At 40.9% G+C, this 23,983-nt stretch overlaps 2 protein-coding genes across 5 annotated transcripts in view; both read right to left on the bottom strand.

Annotated features, from left to right (window-relative positions):
* Window positions 1-114: 114 nt before the first annotated feature.
* Window positions 115-14,543, bottom strand: galnt6 (UDP-N-acetyl-alpha-D-galactosamine:polypeptide N-acetylgalactosaminyltransferase 6 (GalNAc-T6)). 3 transcript variants are annotated; one of them, XM_088290081.1, is made up of 11 exons: window positions 14,340-14,543; window positions 12,808-13,164; window positions 12,005-12,177; window positions 9,633-9,782; window positions 8,492-8,726; window positions 7,970-8,087; window positions 5,223-5,423; window positions 3,884-4,015; window positions 3,694-3,795; window positions 1,588-1,746; window positions 115-1,506 (listed from the first exon to the last, which is right to left on the bottom strand). In XM_088290081.1, the coding sequence occupies exons 1-11, from the start codon at window positions 14,387-14,389 to the stop codon at window positions 1,393-1,395; spliced, it is 1,791 nt and encodes a 596-aa protein (XP_088146207.1). In that variant the 5' UTR covers window positions 14,390-14,543; the 3' UTR covers window positions 115-1,392. The 3 variants fall into 3 exon arrangements, with proteins under 3 accessions (XP_088146207.1, XP_088146209.1, XP_088146206.1); XM_088290083.1 differs by having other exon boundaries at window positions 14,221-14,355; XM_088290080.1 differs by lacking the exon at window positions 14,340-14,543 and having other exon boundaries at window positions 12,808-13,347.
* Window positions 14,544-15,256: 713 nt separating this feature from the next.
* LOC148339549 (adenylate cyclase type 6-like) overlaps window positions 15,257-23,983 on the bottom strand; it is a 46,575-nt gene continuing 37,848 nt past the window's right edge. For both annotated transcript variants that reach the window (XM_088290298.1, XM_088290299.1), the window contains exons 15-23: window positions 23,806-23,922; window positions 22,620-22,772; window positions 21,037-21,212; window positions 20,696-20,725; window positions 20,489-20,621; window positions 19,340-19,603; window positions 18,009-18,213; window positions 17,754-17,878; window positions 15,257-16,581 (exon numbers count right to left, since the gene is read on the bottom strand). In XM_088290298.1, coding sequence (XP_088146424.1) covers window positions 16,453-16,581; window positions 17,754-17,878; window positions 18,009-18,213; window positions 19,340-19,603; window positions 20,489-20,621; window positions 20,696-20,725; window positions 21,037-21,212; window positions 22,620-22,772; window positions 23,806-23,922 — 1,332 coding nt within the window. In that variant the 3' untranslated portion in view covers window positions 15,257-16,452. The remainder of the gene's footprint in view (window positions 16,582-17,753; window positions 17,879-18,008; window positions 18,214-19,339; window positions 19,604-20,488; window positions 20,622-20,695; window positions 20,726-21,036; window positions 21,213-22,619; window positions 22,773-23,805; window positions 23,923-23,983) is intronic.

Genomic DNA, 23,983 nt, shown 5'->3' on the forward strand with positions numbered 1-23,983 from the left:
CAGGGTGCAAACCAATACGATTCACTGAGTTTCTCATGTGATGCAAAGCGAGTCATTCCAATTACGATATCATGTGATTCACTCCAATTTCGATCAAATAAAATTCACTCCATATATGATGCCATACTTTATGATTCACTCCAATTCTGATGCCATACAATGCCATTATTTCACTCTGATTATGATGTGAAACAATTAACTCCTATTACAATGTAATACTTCAATTATGATAAAATACAAATGACTTCATTTATTCCCTTCAATCCCCCACACCCCCAAAGCAACAACAAAAAAGTAGTAGACACTCATCTTACAACGTGATAGGATTCATTCTAATTCTGACACAGTACGATTGACCCAGTTCGGATAAAATATGATTCACTTCAATTATTACCACTTTTTAGAGTAGTTTGTGCTTTCTATTTTTAATGTTTTACATGTATGTTGAAGGAAGTGGGGCCCAGCGAACAAATTCGCATTAGGACCTTTGGCTCCACTCTGTTATTGCTGCAAAATTCTTGGCTCTTGGACAAACACCCTTGCAAACGTTGAACATTTAAACAAATTTTTACTCATATAAAGTAAGAATGCTTTGCTGTGGCTTTCGGATGTTTATCAAAGCTGCACTTGATTGCACTCGCCAAGCAGGATGGCTATGGACTTTATGTCAGATCAGGTTCCGCAACACTTTCACTTGACACAATTGTTAGGAATGCTTCTCGACCTGCACAATTACTGAACAAAAATTTACTGGAGCCTTGAAGGAGTCTTTGCCTTAGTGACAGTTAACGGTTGGTAAAATGCAAACGAGCCAAACAGCAAGTGGTCGAGTGTCTGGCAGGAATTTGAGATTTCTGGATCTGCTACTGGCTAGATTGTTGAATACAAACTGTATTGGAGGAATATTAATTGATCATTTAATCCTAAAACTCTTACATTGTGAACATAAATCTTATGCTTGTTCCGTTGCATGATTGCTTACTTTGCTGTAAAATGGAAAAAGTCCCATCTCAATGTTAAAATCAAACCTTGAACAAAATAGTGTCCTTTGGCCACAGTTTTAATAGCGTGTCTATTTATTAGAGTATTTTGCTTAATTTATGGTACTCTTATCGTCACCGCCACTAGCTTGGCCCCCATCACCAGAGGAAGTTTATAAAATTCACATAAAACACACACAGTAACCCTCACTGAGACTTGAGCATCGAATGTCAGTGTCCACATTTGCTCCGATGAGCAACTTCAAACCGCCCAAACTCGATTTTACGCCTGGATTAGCGTTAAAGCAGCCAATGCCAATCGAAGTGGGTCTACGTGAGTCCGCCCCGACTTGGAGCCAAAAATTCGTCTTCCGGGTTGGACTGGCTAAATGCCCTAAACGGCCGAAGGACGTCACCTGAAGGTCCAGCGCTGGTAGTTGTTAAAGGCGTTACACACATCCATCACAATGACCTTGTCCTTCACATGTAAACATTTCCCACTGATGGGATTCTTCAGGAGGTTCTCCTGAAGAGGTGGGAAAGGAAACGCGTTGGCAAGGCCACGTCACACCCGTTTCCAGACCCAAACACAAAGAACCGAACAGACCTGTGTGAAGACCCACACCTGGTGTGGTGACGGCTTGGACTGCCCTCTTTTCAACGTACACCACACTATCCTCACCGGGTCGGGATAAAGTGCCGCCTGAAGACACAACTCCTTGCCGATGTTGTGACGCAGCTCCTTTTGGGACGTATACTCAAAGTACTGGAAAAGATCACAGACGCAGCCTCCATTTCACAGCAGTACGATCATCAACGATTTTTAACATGCTTTGAACGACCTTAATCGTAGAAATGGCATAACAGTATCGTTTTTAATCTGGATTCAAAAGCATTTACACTTTATTGGTATGTTTTGGATTTTTATTCATTCAGACTTTTCACTCCGCTAGTGATAATAAAAGATACCAGCAAATTTGGGCGGGTTTATACACAAATACAGAGAAAAAAAATGATGGTTTAACGGTGATTTTGAGGGACGTATAAAACGCGGGCGCATGTTAGTCACAAAATTTTACGATCAATTTTTTTTTTTTTACTGTGACTCCCTACATTTGAACACACTGTGCTTTCTAATTCTTACTTTGTCAAAATGAGTCGCGTTATCGCCTTTGATTGATTTATCGAAACAGTATGAAATGCATGCTAAAGATTATTGAACATGTTGATTTAAAATTCTGACATCAAAAACAAAAATAAATTAAATCCTTGGACTCTATATGAATCATGTTGAGAACAATTATTAGATGCCCCGTGGGGATAAAAAAAAAAAAAGTTCTCTAAATCTGAAAATGCCATTACAGTTGTTTAAACACGAAAATGAACATTTTCCCCCAAATGAACAGATCTTTACCCTCAAGGAGCACAACACAGGATTGTGAGGGTGGCTCCTTCTTATTACAAAGCCTTGTCTTAACAAAGACCGCACTAATGAGGAATGAGACAATCACATCCGACGGGTGCTACGTGCTTAACTGAAAATACAGCCTTCAGCTCGGTGTTATAAAAGGCAGGCAGTGAGCTCAGCTGTCTTCAACAAAAATAGAAGGCAGAAGTAGATGAGTGACAATGAGAGAGGGGGCGCAAAGAGGAGAAGGAGGTGGAGGGACCTGAAGATGAACACCAAATTGAACTTGAGAAATCTGCATGGGCAACACTTAATGATCACGTTATCAATCACATTGGACTGAGGGTTGAGGACCCCAAGGTGGAAGGGGTGCCATGTTCCCTCGGGCACAGCAGACAACTATTGGAAACATGGTTCTGGCCAACAATTGTATGAGGCTGAGAGGACTACAAGCCAACGACATGAATGATCACAATATTTTCAATAATATCCATTCCCCAAAAATATCAAGTACACATGAAGCAACTGTATTGAGAGCCGTTTGACAGAAATCCCGTGAAAAATCTGTGTAATGGGTATGTGGTGGTGTTTGGTGTGAACATTACCATGATGTGGTATTGTGCAGTGCACACAACCTTTTTGCAAGAAAATTGACGCTCTCTTGTCTTTTACTGTGTTTCAGAGAGTCTTGCAAATACAAGGTTGAAGAAGTTTGGAATTTTTGGTCAATTTTAACCAATTTAAAGCGGTGGAAATAGCTTGGAAAGAATTAGAAACACATTGCCATTGCCACTCTCGAAAGTAACTCGAACGTAGTTGTCGCCTCTATTTAACATCTGAATGTTTTTTGTTTGTTTTTTTACAAGTGAAATTTTTTAAGGTTTACCCAATTAAGTTGGCTTGTTTGTTTAAAATCACGCCCTGCGATGCTTCGTTTCAGAAGGATGTGCAGATCGATTTTATGATTTCACAGATAGAAGTGGACAAGAGTAAGAATGCGCATCTGAATTTTGGTGGCGATTGGTCACCAAGACAGGAAATATTACAATGCGTGCCTCCCCTCTATGATGTGGACAGGCTCAAATGGGGCACAAAAAACACGCCATTTCCAAAAGTGGACGTTCCAATCTGTGCTGACCTAATTTTTACTTACAGACCGATGACATAAGTGCAGAAGGTCAGCCCATTCAAGTGTCCCTTTAAACCGACGTCTGGTCAATTAAAACTATTTTAGAATCTTGACAGCTAGGACTAATTTGGTAGTAATTTGGTGGTGTACTGTACGTGGGAGTTTGAGTGCTGTACCTGGTTGCCTCCCTGGTTGTGACAGTGGTACAAGATAACAGGTTGGCCTTCTGCGTTCTTATCACCAACGTCCAGGCACGTTTTACTTCCGGCATTCATTATCTGGAGCAAACAATAAATGTGGGAAAAGTTTTACATCTGCGGCTTGATGGAACCTATACTTGGAGCAAAAAAGACAGAGCTGACTTACTGAGCCGTAATATTGTGGCTTTAGCTCAGGAATGTACATCTCTGGGTAGAAGGTGTTGAGGTACCAGGAGAAGTTATTGCAGTGTAAGCTTTCTCTCAGTTTCAGACGATCTGAGATGTCCCCATATGAGCGCTACAACCAGAAACATTTTTTAAACCCAACAATTGATTTTTCTTTCCATGGTGCCAGTTGGCATCAGAAGTGACGTCAAAGCAAAAGCAAAGCAAAAATTAATTTCCCCAAAAATAAAAAATGAACAAAATGAGCAAAACCGCTCTAAAAATTAATTAAAATGTGTATCTTCTTGAATACTTTGTACTATGAATTTGCAAAAAAACAAGTTTATCATGTTGTCATTATGGGGTGGAGTGCATCGACGTTTTAAGGAAAAAATGAATTCATTCTATTCGGAATCAAGGGCGTAAAATGATATAATGTGACATATTTGTGGCCACTCCAAACAGACTTTACAAAAAAAAAACAGTATTGGTCACAACTACGCCACGTTGCTCACCACCAACTATGAACAATACAAACTTTAAGTAATACATTGACGCGATGCCTATTTTTCAACTATTGTAAACCAAACCAAAACAAAACAAAACAAATAAAAACAAACAAAAAAAAAATAACTAAAATACAAATAAGCTGTTTTTAGTTGTACTTTTTAAACAATAAATCTTCGCCGTCGGGTTCATTTAAGCTCGAGCTTGTCTTATTTTACGTTCAAAAGTGAAGCGCTGTGAATGCAACCTGGACAGTGCAATCAGCAACAGTTCAATCGAGGCAATTTTTTTACAGTTTGTATTTAGATACAAAAAGCTTCTTCAATACTAGATTTTTAGGTGTGGTCTCTCCTTAACTATGCCTTGGTGGGTGTGTCGCCTGGGGCTGTTCACGTTCATGTTGTTGCTGACAGGTACGCCGTCATGAATGACCGTCCTGAATAACAACCGGTCCTTCACCTGCCTGGGGGCAAAACAGCTTGTTGGGGCCATTCTTCGTTGTGGATTGAGACAATCTTAAGCGATCCCTGAAACCTCCTCTCGTTAATTCTAGTACATGATAAAGATGTCTTCTTTTACACCACTTTCAAAATGCTGATCCTCCCCATTCAGAATTTCAATGTCATTGTCTGAAAAAGAATGGCCCATCTTCCCGAGTATATCAAGTTAGGACGGAAGAAGCCTTTTCTACGACACGCAAAACACCTTCAACAAATGAGAAAAGACCTGTTGCCTCGATTCAACCTTAGTGGATTATCATGATCTGGATAACTGAGAGTCTACACAGACATATAAATGGTCTAGTAGCCCCTCCCACATGAAGAAATCGTCACCTCACTGGCCATGGTGTGGGCCTTATTGTTGCGATGATAGAAGAGCACTTTGTAGTCGTCCATCCAGACCTCGGCCAGGCGCACTTGGTTGCGAGAGATGACCTCGGTGCCTTTGGGGAACGTGTGCGGACTCTTTGTGCGGAAGACGTGGCCCACCACTGAACAAGGAAGGATCTCCAGCTGACCGCCGCACTGCCACACCTAAACACATCACACCACACATCAAACACCGCTAGCGACCGGAGCTGGGATAGGAACCACTCCCTAGACAATATACAGGCGTTTTGCAGTGCTGTTGAAATGTGCAGTGGTAGTTCATCCCCTATATGGTGCCTTGACTGTATCCCACAATCCATTCGGAAAAGCAGTGAGCAACCAATGGTCACTTAAAAAGCAATCCCAAAATGCAGTGCACAATTACAGAAAAAAATATTTTTCATTTCCAAGGTTTTTGTTTGATTTTTTGCACGAGAAAATTTCATGAGAAGCAAAATGTCCTTAATAAAACTAGTGCAATACATGTCAACAAGGTAAAGGGCTCAAGTTTCGGAAACAAATGAACATGCGTTTGGCTTAAAAACTGCCACAACTTCATTTTTGGCAATTCTAGTTTATTGTGGTTGACAGACCGTATTGGAACATGCTGGGCGTTCTGACAGAGGGCGTTTACTTTTATTTTTACCCAGACATACCTGACAATTTGGCCAAAGAAAGTAGACAAGGCCATTGACTAGGGCTGGGCGATAAACCGAAAATTTACCGTTACCGAAATGTATTACAGTGACCGACATCATTTTGCCCATTTCGGTAAATTCGGTGTCTAAAAAAAAGAAAGAAAAATAAGTCTTTTATGTCTGCGGCGATGTTCATGCCTCTTTAAGACGGCTACAGCGCATGTAGTCACGTGACTCATGAGCTGTAGAAGAATGTAAACAGAAGACGCGTTCGTAGCTGGCGATTCAAATCCTGAAGCGGCTGACACGGCTGCAGACGAAGTAACGTTAGTTGAAATTGTTCCTGTCGCGCTTGTCCCGAAAAGAAATTGGACATCTGTCGTTTGGAAATGTTTTGGGTTCCATAAAGACGATGTTTGAGCAAAAGAACATTAACTACAAAGTGCGTCGTAAGCACCTGAAACAGCGCGTCCAACCTTTTCTTTTTCACCACCCACAACACAACCATGCTGTTGACTTGGAACTTGTGCTAAAAGTTCAAAGTGAGAAGCAAGGTTGGGCAAGTGACAACAGCCCACTAACGGAGGCGACATCATACGAGAGAACGTCTCAGTGGTGGACGCGATAGCCTAGCACATAGCTCAAGATAGAGCTCCTCTAGTAACAGTGGAGCGCACAGGATTTAAACGCCTCATGAACGTAGCCGACAAGAGGTACAAAAATATTTGTCGCAAACCGTACTTCCTGATATGGACAACATCGGGACGGGAGCTTAGACATGTCAAGCATTTTGCATCCACATCCGACTTGTGGTCTTGTCGCAACATGGATCCCTGTTTGAGCCTGAATGTGCAGTACACAGACGACCACTGGCGACTGCGCACCAGAGTACTCGAGACGGCACATTTTCCTGATGAAGCACACGCGTTTATTTGGCATTGGCATTCCATTGACATTTTTTTTCATTTTATTTAGCATTTTGTTTACAGGCGACTAGCGCCTTTGCACATGGCATTATTTCTATTGTTTACAAGATACCTTTACACAAATCTAGGCCTTTGCAAATGGCATTACAGCATCTCGGCACAATATATTTGCAGAAAAAGATTTTGCGAGAGTTACCCTTTTTCTTTGTGACATTGTTCAAGTCATGCAAAGCAAGCTATTTTGAATGTTTATTCAAATGATTTTTGTACTTTTATTTTTCATTGAAAGTAATGTGTACCAATTGGTCAATAAAAAAAGCAGTTAATATGCATTTCCTGCATTTATTTTGATTTTGGTCCTCAAGGGGGAATTTATCGTTATCGAGGTAAAATTGCCTAATTTATCGCGATATTGATTTTAGGTCATATCGCCCAGCCCTACCATTGACCAGCTAAAATTAGGTGAACGTTGTGGGGCAGTCGGCGGCATGCGGTTTTGATTGAAGTGCTGGCAGACAGATTCTATGCTTCCGTGATATGTGTCGTGTACCGACATCGTATTTCATTCATAAATGAAAGAAATCAATTAATTGAATACATTGGAATTATCATCATTTACTATATATCTTAAAACACCCCGTGGCGCACCTATTGGTGTGGAGAGGGGATTTACACATAGGGCACAAACAAATGCCCACTGTGATCACCGTGGTCAGGTGGAGGTCTGTTTGCAGTTTCTCATCAACCTACGTTGCACATTTTGATCTTCTGCATGCACTCCAACATGTATATTTCAAGAAAATAGGGTCCAAAGTAGTCTGTTTGGTTTCATTATGTAAAATACACTCAGTTTAAACATAGCGTCATTGTGCGTTACGCAATCGTAACTTGAACATAACATGTTGTCTGCACACAGGAAGGCTGGAGCATAGATTTGAAAATCCAACTCCAGAACTGTGAGCTCAACACTAGGTCAACATGTCACCTGAGCCAAACTGTCCCGTACAAGATAGGAAATGGAGTTAAATTAGGGATACACAGCATCATGTATCTATTATAATTTGTCAAAAAAATTATGATTGATATATTCCCAATATGTGAGGTGAAAATAAAAAAATAAAATAAAAAACGTGGCAAAAAGACTGACCCGGAAGGACATCTCCAAATTCTCTCCACCCCAAATCTCCATCTGGTCATCATATGTTCCGAGGTGTTCAAAGTAGCTCTTTGATATAGAAAAGAGACCGCCGGCAAAAGTGGGAGTTCTGAAAAAAAAAAAAAAAAATACATGGGTGAAGCTAGCATTTCTTGGTCTTACTTGTAATGCAGGAAAGTACCAGAATATCTAATCATTTGCTGCTTAAATAGATTGTTCAACATTCTGTTTTTTACTCGAGTAGTCCAAATCAACACTGAAAAAAAATGGCGGATGAATTTACTCAATTTTATTTTGGCAAGTGTTCGCAGAAAATTAAGTAATCTCTAGTCAGATACATTTTTCAAGTAGATGTAAACTTTTGATAATTTAATTTCGTGCAACCACTTGACGAAAAAAAAATTAGTAAATGCAGCACACCATTTTTTCTCTGTTGACGTAGTCTGTCCATTTTTACTTTTACTGAACTGAAGGACAGAAATCCCTACTGGAACTTTTGTCATTTCTGCTTACTTGACTGGATGGGTTTCATTGTTGCGCAACTTAAAGATGTCGGCGGGGATGGCCTCCCAGGTAAACGCCAAGGCCCAGTTGAAGGATCCCCGACTGCCGTAGTTCTGGTTGGCTACGGGCTTTTTGAATTGGAACGTGTTGAAGTCGATGGTGACGATACGCGGACTGACCACCGCCGTCGGTTCTTCCGCGATGCGGCTCATTAGTGGCTCTAACCAACCGTGGAAACATTCACCTAAAAGCACCCAAAAAAAAAGGAAAATAAACGGTATTTTTTTATTAACATTTATTTTTTATCATAGTTGCTTCTTTTGTGTTGTGAACTACTAATGTTGAGTTGCTCATTGTAGCATGCCCTCCGAACAAGGATGAGACTTTACTGATGATTTTGCGGTTTATTTTTTGAGTAACATTTATCCGTAACCGTGTAACCTTCAACCGTAAGAGCTAAAACACATTTCAAAACACACAAAAACAATTAGCTAACATATTTTACATTCAACACTCAATATTTACACAAAATACTAATATACATCATTTACACACCTTTTGCCACTTCGGAGGGGGTGCTCGTAAAAGAAATGCTCGTTTTTCTGACGCTCAATATGAAACTCTTGGCCGTACTCTTCGTTAAGTTACCTTACGTGTGACCTGTACTAAACAGGAAGTTTGCATTTAAAATAAAAGCGCTTAGCTTAAACCGGAAGTACCACATTTCAATGGTAATTTCAAATGAAAATAAAATACAATAAATGGAATCACTACTGCTGTTCCAAAAATATGAATATGGTTAGTTATACTCGTCATTAAGACATTACAAATATAACGAAACACCGATGTCATTTTTGTTTTATCGATGGCCATTCTTATCTGCAACACAAAATCACGGCTGAAACATGAGGATGAAAATGATTTAAAATGATGAATATGGACGTGGACGGAGGGTGATTCTTTTTTATGAATAAGGATGAAAGTGTAAGGATGTAAGATTGCCCAGGTCCTGGACGGAGGACGGACCAACAAAATAGCGTAAAAAAGGATGAGCCTATTTTTGACAAAGTAGAGGAGTTGAAAGATATCTTCTTTTAGTGTAGAGTAAAAGTTAAAAGTCATGAGAAATGTTTTGTTTGTGCATGCTTACAGTGCGCATCAAGGAAGGTGAGCACTTGGCCTTGTGCGACGCTGGCGCCAAGCAGCCGGGCTGCGACCAGTCCCTTCCTCTCCTGCTGCCTCATCACGCGTACAATCTTAAACTCGCGGACGAATTCCTCCAGCGGGCTCTGCAGATACTCTTGGGGAAGGCAAATATTTGACATTACAAAATCATTTTAAAAATGGTTACATTTGATTTATTTACTGAAATGTTTTTCTCAATTTATTTATTTTTTTTTGCTTCTGTGAAGATGAGAGTTGAATTATGGGTGTGGGATGACTTGGCACAGGATTGTGTGTCACGAGACAATGACTGGTGAAAGGTATCTGATTGTAAAAATTCAGACATTAATGAACAAACACTGCTCATCAGCAAGCTATGCCAAAGCCTGATAACAATTATTGTCATGACCCGTGTCAGGCATGTCAGTGTTTTTGTTGTTATTTTCTTCCCTCCTTCCTGCCATGTGCTTTTTCTGTTTATTTTGTCAGCTGAGTGGGGGCGTTTTCCTCAGCACCCGCCCTCGCCAGCCACACACCTGCTTCCCGTCAATCATCACGCACCTGATTCCCATCTGCTCCCCTCATCACTCTGACTATTTAAGCCTCCCAGACCGACAACGCAGTGTTGGGTCATTGCCGCACTTCACGGACTTCCACGACCGCGTTGTTTCCTGCCATGTTCATGCTCTCACCCCTGGTCTCCTGTCCCTGTCCGCTTAGTTCGTTCCCGTCTCGTTTTGTTCCTTGTCCTTCTGCCAGTTTAGTCACGTTTAGTTGGCCTTTGTTATTTTTCACCCTGCCACGTTGTTTGTCCCTGTTGAGCCATTCAATAAATCCCCTTTAAGTTACACCTTCCCCTGCTTCCTCGCTTTTTGGGTTTTTGGGTCCTCCCCCGATTCGCCTTGCGACGAATGATTTAGCTCAGTTCATAGTTCAGAATTGAAATTTTATTGAACTATCATTCCAAAAGTGAACGAGTTTATAATTCACCCAATGTGTTGTTGCGAGCTGCCAGGGCCATATCATCAGGCTTTAGACTTCGCTTTAAGATCCTTCTGTTCGTCTTCAAATCTTTAAACAGCCTCGCCCCACCTTTCCGAGCTCCTCCACCCGCACCTGCCCGCTGCCTCAGGTCTGAGGACTAAATCCTGCTGGAGATACCAAGGACTATGCGCAACCTCAAGGTGCATCGCACCTTTTCTGTGGCTAGTCCTTCCCTATGGAATGAGCTCCCATTGAACGCTAGGCAAGCCCCGCCCCCTCGCTGTCCACTTTTAAAACCCATTTGAAGAAACATTTTTTATTCTTTAGCTTTCGACTCTACATGAGTCTGTCACTGTTCTGCTGTTATTCTGGTAACTATTGTAGATGGGTTTTCATTTGGGTTCGAATTTCTCAAGCACCATATGGAAAGCACTTTGTAACACAGCTCAAGTTGTTGTAAAATGTGCAGTATAAATAAAGTTGTGTTGTATTGTATGCTACAAATCTGCTTCGCTTTGTCTCTCTCTCCTTTGTGGTTGGTACTAGGCACGGTGACACCTTCGCATTTATTTACTTGTTATTGACGGCGTTATTGATTGCGGGTTTGATCCTCAATGACAGTGAGTTGCCTTGTTTATAAAATGTATTATGTAAAAAAAAAAAAAAACACCATCCCTTGAATGGCTTTTTTAATTGAATAAACTAACAAAAATGTACTCAAAAACTCTCTTTGTAAAAAAAAAACAAAAAAACAAAAAACTTTACTTGATTTTTTTCCACCCGGACTTTCCAACCGGTGCATCCTTGGTTTAAAACATCCGTGTGTTCTGTGCGTTCGTTGGTTTATTTTTACTTTGAGTGGAACAGTGCTTGGGCTGCGACTGATGACGTTTCACGAGATCACAAGGATGTAAAAACTTGACATGAATGAAAATTGAAAGACGACTGATGTCTCTTCATCGCAATGACTAATTAATCAGTGACAGAATACAGACACTTCGAAAGCTCGATAGAGGAAAATGCAGATGACTTCAACAACAGCTTGAACTAGTGATTATTTGCGTGTTTGCCTCACAGTTGAGAGATTCTCGGTTTGAATCTCAGCTGTATGTGGTTTGCATGTCGTCTGAGAGTATTCCCTCCCACATCCCAAAATCATATTCGCTTCATTGAAGACCCACAGAATAATCCACATTGGAGGATTCTTGAACATTTGTGCCCTAACATTGATTAGCAACAAGCTCATAGTTAGTCCAGACATGCCCCGACATTGACTGGCGACCATTCGGTTGTTAGTCGAGATGTGGCTATTTTTATTTTCACTCTTAAAAAAAAATATCACGAGTGTGTTGTTATCATTTCCTGGCCTCCCACCTTCGGTGCTCGCATCGTCCACCAGGATGATCTCTTTGAGTATGAAGGCAGGTGAGGTGTGCAAGACGCTATAGACCGTCCGGAGCAGCGTCGACCAGGCCTCGTTGTGGAAAACGATGATCACGCTGGTGTCAAGCAGAGGAGGGCAGCGGAAGAACTTCTGGGCCAAGCACCTGGGCGAGTGTGGTCAGGTTAACATTTAATACATTGTAATTACAACCATCTTAATACATAGCAATATGTAGGCTAGTAAACACGATCTCTCTCATTTTTATGCAACATTCGAAAGAATTGTTCAGCATTTCAGGCCAGCATCAATTTAGGTGTTTCTATTCCACAGAAATAACCCCCTTAAATTACTGATGCCACACAAATTTAAATTGTTGTAATTAGGGATTGTACCAGGTATCGGTATGATACCGGCCTTATTTTGTTTGGTATCGGGTACTCATGGAGGCTGCTGATATCAGCCATCAATACTAAATGCAAAGAAAATCTGACATTTCCCAAGTGCTCCTCTGCAGTGTTTGACGCTATACCATGGTAGTGTGACACATTGGTGAATCATCATCTGTGTCAGAACGAAAGCGATTGTTCAAAGAGGGGTAAAAAGAGTTATTTTTATTCGAGGTCAGTGAGTACTCAAAGAGTGAATATTTGAATTTGCATCAGCCTTAAAAGGGTGGCATTGAACATCCCTCGTTATAATGTTGGTGAGCTGCTGCATCTGTCAATGAATCATCATCCTGAGACGTGGCACAAGTTACGAGGGTTGTGAAAAAATAAAAAGAAAGATTACTTACTCTGGAGGTCGAGTGTCGTCGCCGAGGCTGCGGCTGAGCGAGATGCGGTCACTGGCAAACTGATTGAAGCAATGCTTGATCATACCCTCCTCCTTCTCCTTGGATTCCTCGGGAGACAGATTGTCTTTTTTAAAGGCGTCCCCATTTTGACCGGGCGCTTTGAGGTCCTGAGGCGGTCTCTCCAAGTGAGGCTTGAGCTCATCCTTGCTGTAGAAACCAGGGAGGCAGGCGCTGTTCTCGGTGGGAATCTGGAAGCCCAAGTTTTTGGCAGCCTCTCGGACCATGATCATCATCTTGCCGTTCCTCTCCACCTGTTCCCACAGCCCTGGTTCGGCGCTGAACGTGGCGTCCGGGTCCCTGTGGATAAACACCAAGGCCACCATAAAGACAACCCCCCCGAGGACAGCCAGTTTCAGGGGGGAAATGCGGCGTCGGGGTAGCAGACGCATGCTTCAGACGCAGCCGACGCGGCCTCAAGGTGGAGTGTGAATGTGTAAAGTGATTTGAGGAAGTGGTGGCAAATGAGTCATCAAGGAGACATTCGCGTAACTGGCTCCCTTCAGGTGTCAGAGAAGCAGCAGGTTTGTTAAACACAACACCTGCTCTCCCCAGCACCCACGTGACCGCAGCTCACTCCCACATCAGTGAACACCTCCCGCCTTTCCAGGACCTCCCCAGATGACTCGATACCTGAAGCGTAACTATTTCAACGTCACCCCGCCAAGGCTTAAAACAAGACCTGTTTCCTGGATTGCTGAAACAGGATCTAAGTGCTGCAATGGTGGCTGTCTAAAGTGAACACATGAAACTCACTCTTACTCTTGACCATCATTTATTTAGTCAGGTGTCATTCAAAGGGAGCACCAAACGGCTTTGACTAACAAAATATATAATATATATCTCCTTTAAAAGAAAGTTAGATGAAGATGGAAGAGTTAGTCAGAAGTTACCAAGAAGGACAAACACAAAATGGCAGAATAAGGAGAGATGAAACATTTTAACCATCTATCCTTTTTCTATAGTGCTTGCATGTCCTGATTTGGGTCACAGGACAAAATTTGCATTTTTTTTTTTTAAATGATTAGTACTATTATGTATTGATGCTAACAGATGTTATGCAAACAAATATTAAGTTAGAAACGCAAATGTAGAAAATAGCACCAGGGCAGATTTAAAAGGTTTTAAACATTGTAAACATTATATTCTCATTATACAGAGATGTTCAAGCCGTTAAAATCCTGGCACAGATTCTCAACTTGTGCGACCCCAAAAGGCAGGAAATGTTACTCGTAACCACAAAAGAACGCAATGCAGCTCGCCTGCTTTGGCTAGCGCACGCCATTGCTAGCATTATGCTTTTGGGTGAATGCCAAACTCATTTGAAACGGCTTATAAAACATTAACATACTGTACCTGCATTTTCAGGGGCTAGTCTTAATACAACGCACTTTGTTGTTCTTAATTTCTATAAAACGGGAAGGACAAATGATTAAAATAAAATAAAAAGAATGCTATCGCCTATCGTCACTCACCTAAACATATCTTGTGAGAGCGCGCCACCCAGTGGCTCAAAGCTGAACATCTACTCGCAGGTATTATGTTCAGGCAAAAAAAAATAGATTGAAACGGTAAAAAAAAGTTACAATCTTATATTACAACTAGAGTTATTGTTGAGATTGGATTTTTTTTTTTGCAATAATGTGTTTGTGCAATTGAATTAAGCACGTTTTGGTGCCCAGAATTTGAGAAGAAAAAATAAATACTGGACATGAAATATACATAGATGAATATACTTACACAAACATTCCAAAAGCTTCTTATATTATGCCAACAATTCACTTGTAATTTCACATTTACCACTCCGTTTAGTGTCTGTATTATTATTCATATAGTCTTCAGATTGAAATTTTTGAATTCCTGGTACTAATATTTACAGAACTACTATCAATCTCTTCAAGATGCACTGGATTCATTACAAGCGTAGGTCCAAATAGTCAAACAGTAGATTTGAGCGCAAGTAGATTTCAAATGGCACGTGTGATTCAAATTAGACGGAACCTTTGTTTTATAGTTTGTGATGAAGTGACGAAGGTGTCAAACAAGCCAAAGTGCGGCTTTACTTAAATCCACTGTTTCGTTGTGCACATCACTTTGCCAACTATGCACGGTTGATCTAGTAACAAGGGGGCTTTTTCACAAAGGATTAGGACAAATTTATGAGGCTTAATTAATGTTCACTTCAGCATGGAGTGATGTGAGAACTTTGCCACAGGCTGGACAGAAATGCATTTTTCATGTGCAAGCAATTACGCATTCTCCATTGCTGAAACGGGAGATGGATTTATTTGGGGCTGATGGGGAAAGGAGACGAGGAAGGTCTTCTCAAATGACTGAATCTGAGCCGCATTCAAACGAGAGCAAGTGTGCGCAACATGCAGCATGTCACGGAAACAGTTGGACAATTTTCTTTTATTTTGTAAAATATAGACTACAGTCGTGCTGTAGAAGTGCATCAACAGACAGAAAAGGGACACACAATTAAGGCAAAAAAGAATTCATTTGCTGCTGTCCTATGTAAGGAATAAAGACTACGGGGTATTTGGTTGACTTTTCAGGCAAAGGCGTCACCGTTTAAGGCATAAATATTGTGGATTTCCACGGAAAAGTCAGCTCCTAAACACTGCAGTGCATGTACAGCACAAGTCCTGTACAGCGTTTTCATTTGCAGCAAACGGGAATCCCAAAGTGGCGCGTGTCCTTCAGTGGTCATTTCACGTTTGTTCTGACGTACATTCGACGGACTGGCTGAGGGGTGACAAAAAAAAAACAAGACAAAAAAAAAAACAAGTCGGCGTGGCTTAATTGGTCCATTGCAACTGGTTCACATCAAGGCAAAGAAAGTCCTTGCATACGTATGCGCTCTGTCCTAAATCTCTTCAAAAATATACTTTTAAGTTTGATTTGAAATATTTTTGCTTGGAATGACGTTGGCGTCAAAGTGGACATGATCCTCTTCGCCAGAAGTCTGGCGATCAATACGAACCATGCAAACAAGAAAGCATCATCGCAGATAGAAAAAAAACTCACAGTGAAAAGTTTCAGTATGCTTCTTCGTAGGAAAAGTTCAGCAGTCTGTTTCACTCATTCACGCACTCACGCACTCACACACGCACGCACACACACGTCAAGCATATTGTTTGCACTCGTTATCTGTGATGATTTAGCCCGCCTAAAGACACACGCGTGTATCCGCGTGTGTGTGTGTGTGTGTGTGTGTCCCTCAGTGACTTGACCACACAAACGATTAAATGAGCATACTCAGTGTTGTTCTTTGGTCGTGTTCCTCCTTCATAATGTATTCATACGTGTAGCTTATCCTTCGTACTGTACATCGCTAAAAATCCATCTGCACCAAAGAAAAAAAAATAAATTAAGAGTCCAGAGAAAATACTTGTACAGCTCATAAAAAAACAAGCACACTCCCATCCTAAGGCAACTGGGCTTTTGGGCTTTGTGCTCGCTTGTGCAATTAAAAAAAAAAAAAAGCCTTCAAACACCACCAACAGAATCCCGTGTGTGTGAGTGGCGCAGGGGACGACAGCATTTGTCAACCCTGTGGGGTGGTTTGGGGGGGGGGGTCCATGGTTAACTGCTGGGGGGGCCATTGGTCAGGAAGTAAGTGGTCATTTCGCCTTTGCCCTTCACCTTGACCAGTCCTCTGCAGTCCAGCTGGTAGCCGTTGTTGGCCAGCACGTGGTAGAGGTCCGTGGTCACCTGGGAAAGGATCAGCAACGCATATGACACCTTTTTTTCTTAGAGCCATTATTTGATGTTTCATGTGAGAAACACTTCCCTCCAAAAAAAAAAAAAAAGTAAAGCAAGGCTTAACTCAATCAATCCATAAAACATATTATACGTCTTTGCCTTTTTTTTGTTTTTTTTGCGGCCGTGCAAAATCAGTCAAAATCCAGAAAAAAGTTGAAATTGATGGGTTTTGTCTAGTAAATATTTCTAGGATTAAATCAGTTAATTTATGTGCTTTTACACATGTACAGTTCCTGGTTTTTACATATCCTATCCAGTATTACTTTCCATTGCACTAACTATTCTCTTATTTATCTAATTTATATATTTATCTGAATTATTGTTGTATTGCACTGGAGAGGGGAGCTCTCTAATCTCGTTGCACACTTGAGTACGATGACAATAAAGGGATTTCTGATTTCTGATTCTGATTTCAAAATCAGCTACGGATCAATTTGTTGGGTTTTAAAAAAAAACAAAACAACTTAATTGTTTCCAATGGAGAAGATTGAAGAATTGTTTTGCACAACAGGTGGCAGCATTGTCCTATATTTTATATGGGGAAAAAAATTAAGTATTTGTAGTTAGTTGAGGCAAGGGAATTCAAATGCAGATGCTTTTGGGAGACAAGTTGAAGCTTTGCATAGAAATACAGCGCTCAACATAATGAAGCACATCGCCTTTTAAAAGAACGCTTTTGATCCATTTAATACCATTTAATGATTTTTTTCCCCGTAATTATGCCACTTGCCCAATATCAGCCACCATATATTCCAGCTAATGAGGACAAGCACCATAGATAATGAATGACTGGATGGATATTTAGTCACATGTGCAATCCACTTTCAGTCCTCATACGGACTCAAGAGTTAGTGTATCTATTTGATCAGGGTTGCAAATATAACAATGAATAACGTTTAATTGGTAATGTGCTATATAGAGCATACAGGTTTCCACTATAATGCTCACTGCTACATGGGATGAACCTAAACATGATCGGCAAGCTTACATGAACTAAAAAAAAAAAAAACATTGCATGAAATAAACTCAAACCAAACATTGACATTTTTAAAGTAGGATAAACACCACACTCAATTCCTCTGGTATTCATAAAATTCATGGCGTGTGTGTTTGTGTGTTACCTGAATGTAGTCTGGCACTCCGGTGCTGTCCATTCGACTCGCCACATTAACCGTGTTCCCCCAGATATCATATTGGGGCTTTCTGGCGCCAATCACCCCGGCCACCACTGGTCCCATGTTCAGCCCTGAGGAGCACAAATCCACAATTGGTCACAGACGTGCAACTCAATAAAGAAGTCTCCTACTGGGCTGCAAAAGCAGGAAAAAAATGGGGAAAAAGCCAAGCTGGAATATCAACAAGGAGCAATTTCTGACCAATTTTCATCTGGAAATTGTTGAAAGAGTGCTCGTTGATGTATTTCATCTGCTCCCTGAGCCTCATGGCGTAGTCGGCCATCGCTAGGATGTGCGAGCGACCCTCTCGATCGTAGCTGGACACGTTGAGGCCCGAGGCGGCCATATAAGTGGAACCGATGGTTTTGATTTTCTCCAGCTGACGGAATCTCTCCTCACTGATGATCTGGGAAAGAAGACGTGATGAGACCACACACAACCATTCCAGACCTAGACACACTAAATTTCCTGAGGGGGTCGTAATGGCGGTGAAACCAAATAAATGTTTCATCGTCTCATCATATTATTACATATGCATGACAAATTGACGGATTACTCGTTATGAAATCAGACATTTTCATAGTAGATTAGAGTTTGTTCAGTTATGGTTCAAGGTCCTGTAAAACGGGTTCTAAAAAAAGTTATTAGTAGTAGTATTTATTACACATGGCAATTTGAAATGTTGGTACAGATTTTAGCATGATTTGCCTTTGCGGGCCAAATAATGTGGTCTGGCGGACCGGATCTGGACCCAGGGCCTTGAGTTTGACACCTGTACACTAAAGAGAGATTGTATGCATGCAACTTTTTCCTTTGAAGAGCATTTTTTTTAATTCCGTGGGTCCCAAACTATTTTTGGAACGCCTCCCTTTTGGAGATGAAATCCGATCGAGCATTTACATCATCAAAAGTCCGGGACTATTTGTTTCATCCATATAGCAATTTATTTATTTATTTTTATTATAACTTATCTACACAAAAACTTAGTTTCATTGTAAATAATAAAAAAAGCATTATCTATATGATTACATAATTGATTATCTTATACTTTAATGATATATCTTTTGAAATGTCAGGTTTCACAAGACAAAAGACCATCATTTTGTTTTGTTTTGTGTTTTCAGGTTAAATTCCAGTCTCATAAAAAAACATGCAGAAAGAGAAGTGTAATAAAATGTACGCACTGTAGTATTCGTGTGTGAATGTGTGCCTTTAAGGGGCGTGGCTGAGTGAGTGGCATCAAGATCAAGAGTCGGTGGCCAGTTAGTCTACTCTGCGTGTGAGTGTGTGGGTGTGAGTTGAGCGGTCTTATTTTGTCTTTGTGTGTCTGGCCGTTTGTCCCATTTGATAAACTGTGGCTGTACCTTAATTGATACATTTTTTAGCTTTACTCAATTGGGGGGTGTATCTGAAGTTCACCCATAAATATCAATTTTGGCGCCCAACACACGAACAAAAAAAAGATCTACGGCTCTTAACTTAACTTAAGGTAGCAGTGTATTTTCGTCGATAACTCTTGTTTGAAAATTCACCTCATCAAAATCAGCGATGATTTCGTTGAGCAGTCGGAGACACTCGACACCCTCGTTGTTGCCTTCCAGCTCCACGTAGAACTCGGAGAAGTTGCAGATGGAGGCAAACATGACGGCCACGCACTCGCACGACTGGTAGTACAGCTCGTCGTTGCGCCGCTCGCGAGCCAAAAAGTGGGCGGCGACGTCTTTGGGCAGGATGTTGTGGAGCAAGCGGCGGTTGTAAGCCTGCAGCTCCTCCATCTCCTCCTTCTCCTCGGTAGCCTGGGGAGCGAGAAGAGGGAGGGGGGTTAAGGCTGCGGGGTTTCCTTTTTTTTAAATTCTGTTAGTTCGTGCATCTTCCTGGCTAACCTTTTTTCACTTCTCACTTTGGTACACATTTTCACTTTGGCATCAATTTTTTTTCGTGTTGCCAACAATTTTCTGTTATCTTTTGATTGTTCATTGGGGTTAGATGATTTTCATATTATTATTATCAGCAGTGATGGGAGCAGCCAAGTACACATAATTTGCTAACTGTACTTCAGAAGGTTTTTCCAGGTGTCTGTACTTTATGTACTTTTTGGACCCTTTCACTCTCAGTTGAAAAGAGAAACGGTATTAGTACTTTCTACGCCTTACTTTGTCCAAAAAAAAGGCTCATTACTCTTTTCAGCTTCAGCAGATGACAAGACAATGTTAAAAAAAAAAAAAGAAAGCAAACTGTGGCTGAGATCTTGATCGAGAGAGATGTTGTGGCCTTATAAGGCGGAAAAAACAGAAAGAGCAGCGACATGGAGGAATGTGAACAAGGCAGCATTCAAGATGCAAGATATCTCCCCCTCCTTGAAACCGCCACCGTCTGTTGTTTAAAATGTCTCCATCTACTCGAAAAAAAAAAATGATATCTGAGGCAGTCCGTAAACCAAAAAATTGGTTTCAAAAACCAAATTAATTCTTCAGAAAACGCTGATAAACATTCATTACAATTTCTCTAGGGGAAAAATTGTGCGTTTAAATTAATTGAAAAGTTGAAAAAAAAAATAAAAAATCTACACATTGTCCCTTTATATAGTAACAGTTATGTTTTTTTAACCAGTATATATTTTTTGATTTATTTTACACAAGTATCTAGCAGTCCCGTAACTTTGGGCGTCTACCTGCATTTACCTGCAGCTTCCAGAGGAAGTCGAGGCGTGCGGTGGACTCCACCTGCTGGCCGTGCAAGTACAGCGCCAGAACAAAGACGGTCAGGATGACGGGGGTCATGACCTTCAGGGGCACTTTGGTCACACTCTCCAGGCTAAGGCCAGATCACCGACCGGTTCGTCATCAGAGTCAAGAGAGGAATGAAAGCCAAACAAAAAGTCAACTTACCACTGTTCTGCTGTTGCATTGAAAGCAGGCCTAGGAAAAAAAAAAACAACAACACACAATTTGAATCAGCTTAATTGTCATTGCAATGTCAAAAAAATGACATCAAACTCATTTTTGCTACAGTGACCACCATTTGTCACACACACCCACACGCAATATACAAATAAGTAATACTTCGATAGACATATATCTTCCATAGTCTTGCTGATATTGACGTCATTCACACTCACATTCACACACACAAGAAGCACGTTTTTCTGAGACGAATTGGAACCAAAGAAGGCCGCAGCAAATAACGAGCCATTTTTTCATTTCTGAATTTTCAGATAGACTTGACTTACAGCGCGTTGGCTTTGACCAGGAGGTCGGCGTTGTCGAACAGGACAACCTGAGGCCACTCCACCAGCAGAAGGAAGACGAGTTGGATGAGCAGCATGAGCGCTAGCTTCCCGATGCTGCTGATGTGGAGGAACACCGAGCAGACCAGCAGGGTCAGCAGGACGCTGTAGCTGAAATACTGCAGGAGGGCAACCGCTTAGTGACGCAAACACACAATGCACAGCAAATCGGCACAAGCTGAATGGAGACGGATTTGATCCTTTAATATTGGCAAAAAAAAAAAAGATCTGAAACACACATTGCATTGTTCTTCATTTGCACCAGCGTAAGAAGAATTACTTTTCAATAAATCTCTTGCTGTCATAAATTGAACAATAGTTGCACACCAATATTTGCTTACCACTATTTGCCATGCCTGCAGCTTTAAAGTGCAATTTGTTGTTAAAAATATATCACTTGGAAAAACCAGTTTTCATCATTGTAGAATAGATCACATTAAATGAATCTAAAATACAAAGTCGACTAGGGGTCACCGACGTGGTGCCCGCAGGCATGAGATAGCCCCCAAGGATCACATGAGTATGCTGAGGGCCTGCTCCAAAAATAACTCACCGGTGATATGACAGTTGTCATTTCCCATTTCCTAATTATTATGATAAATCCTGAACATGATTGATGACTTCACACAAATTATTAATCATCAAATTCAGCTTTTCTTTTTAAATCTTAGGCAGCTGGCCAAAGTGAAATCTCTCCTTTGACAACACTGAGAAACAGTAATCCGTGCGTTTGTTATATCTCGGCTGGGTTACTGTAATGCACAAATTAAGTTGGAGTCTGCCAGGACAAAGTGAATATCATTAGGCTGAAGATTGACCTGTGGGGAACTCCACATGGTACCTGCATTTCATTTGATCAATGACTTCCTATTATTTTCTCTTTACAAGATAGTTGGGAGGCTGTGATTGGGCTTTTCTCATACTTTCCAAGTTTCTCACTGGCATAGTTTGATTGTCAAGGGTCTCCAGTTGCTCCAAAATGCTGCTTCTCGCCTCCTAACTGGAGCTCGTAGGAGGGAACACATAACTCCAATTCTGGCCTTCCTTCACAGGCTCCCTGTACATTTTAGAGTTCATTTTAAGATTCTTTTATTTCTCTTTCAATATTTAAATGGTCTTGCTCCACCACCTCTATATAACTAAATCATAAAATCAAAATAAATCAGTAATAATCACTAGTCAATAAGTTGCTCTCAGCTTCAAATGGGTTGGTGAAACCTGATTTAGACATTGTGAATACGGTCAAAAGAAATTGTGTTTTTTTTTAAATAATGATATTTCGAATGGTACTGTATTTAATAATAATAATAATAATAATAATAAAAAAAATAAATAATAAATTCCGATTTAATACCCGGTGTATATGCAATTATTCTACATTTATATATAGATATTGTCCTCTGAGGGAAACGCGATGAATATTTGTTTGAGAGTGACCTTGTAGTCTTCAAAAACATCTTCAATAATGTACAGTGTCATGTAATGTATTATGCATTGTACTGCACATCAAACCTTATGAAACCCACCTGAGGGAAAGGGCAGGGTATGACCTGGCTGGAACACACAGTCAAGCCGTCCTTTGCTGTCCTGGTGAGGTTATTCAGCAGGCAGAGAGTCACCGACGTGTTCAGTTGATCCTCGGCCACGCAGTCCATCACTTCCGTTCTGCTGCACGTAAACTAGAACACCAGGCGTGTAACATCAGCAATAGGTCAAGTGATACCACTCAAAGCTTCACCAGACACGGACAAAAAAAAACAAAGAAAACACACAAGCATGTATATGCACACACGCTCATACACAATCCTGCTATCCTGGTGTACTGCTGTCAAGATCTGGTTGCTAGGCAACCACTGGCAAAACAAGATGGGGAAAAAACATTCATCTGTGGGCTTTGGAGATAATATTGTTACTTTTGGATAATGTGCTCAAGTTGAGCGCCAATTAGCAGACACACCACACACATACTCACACACACAGAAGCACACAAACTTTTCCACTGCACTGTTGACACTTTCCAGCGACAAATGACAACTCTTTACATGCTTCACTTTGCTGCATTTGTCCCTTTCCCTCTCATACGCTCCATTAATAAAAATAAATAAAATGTGTCTAATTGATTCAAATGTACCGACATGTAATAGCAAAGTAGCAGTCTGTGTAGCTGGGTTTTTGTGAGTTCTCACTTTATTAAAATAATAACCTAAGGCATATTTTGACCCAAAATTGCTTTTTGGCCTTTTACATATCCTCATGATGCTGGCCAGTGGCTATCTCGGCTAAAATCGGCAAAATCCTTTGTTAAATGGAACAGTCATTTATTAAAATAAAATAAAATAAAATAAAATAAAATAAAATAAAATAAAATAAAATAAAATAAAATAAAATAAAATAAAATAAAATAAAATAAAACTACACCCAGGATTGGCCACCATCGAATTGCAGGACACATGTAGACAAAAAAGTGTGGACAATTTACAACCTTCAATGAAGTGCACATATGTTTGCCGGCGTACCCTAAAAGAAATCACGCAAGCAAAGGAACAACATGCACATGGACTGATGTCGACCCTTCCTGCCAGAGCTGAGAACTGTGACGCAAACGTCCAAACCACTCAACCATCACCGTGCTTCTCCATAAACAACATAGCAGCAGTAATTAATCAATCACGAGTCAAACCTGTTACATGATTTGAGACTGCCAAAGCGTACCATGTTAGCGAAGGAAGCGATGAAGAGGAGGAGGATGGTGAAGACGGCCACCAGCGTACTGTTTGCACGGGACTGCACAATCTTCCTGGTTAGCGTCTGCAAGGCGACTGGGAACAGCTTGAAGATGGACAGACGGACAACAAAGAGTGGACGCCACGTTAGAAGCAATCACGTGACT

Source organism: Idiotropiscis lumnitzeri, chromosome 3 (genome assembly GCF_059441095.1).
Source record: "Idiotropiscis lumnitzeri isolate Australia: NSW breed Sydney's pygmy pipehorse chromosome 3, RoL_Ilum_1.0, whole genome shotgun sequence".
NCBI classification, from domain to species: domain Eukaryota; kingdom Metazoa; phylum Chordata; class Actinopteri; order Syngnathiformes; family Syngnathidae; genus Idiotropiscis; species Idiotropiscis lumnitzeri.

Coding starts and splice junctions, on each gene's coding strand:
- galnt6 (XM_088290080.1), bottom strand. CDS start 13,256: ATGCGTCTGCTACCCCGACGCCGCATTTCCCCCCTGAAACTGGCTGTC. Junction 5,424..7,969: donor ATTTGGAGATGTCCTTCCGG/GTCAGTCTTTTT, acceptor TGATGTGTTTAG/GTGTGGCAGTGCGGCGGTCA. Junction 4,016..5,222: donor CCCACACCATGGCCAGTGAG/GTGACGATTTCT, acceptor TTCTGGTTGTAG/CGCTCATATGGGGACATCTC.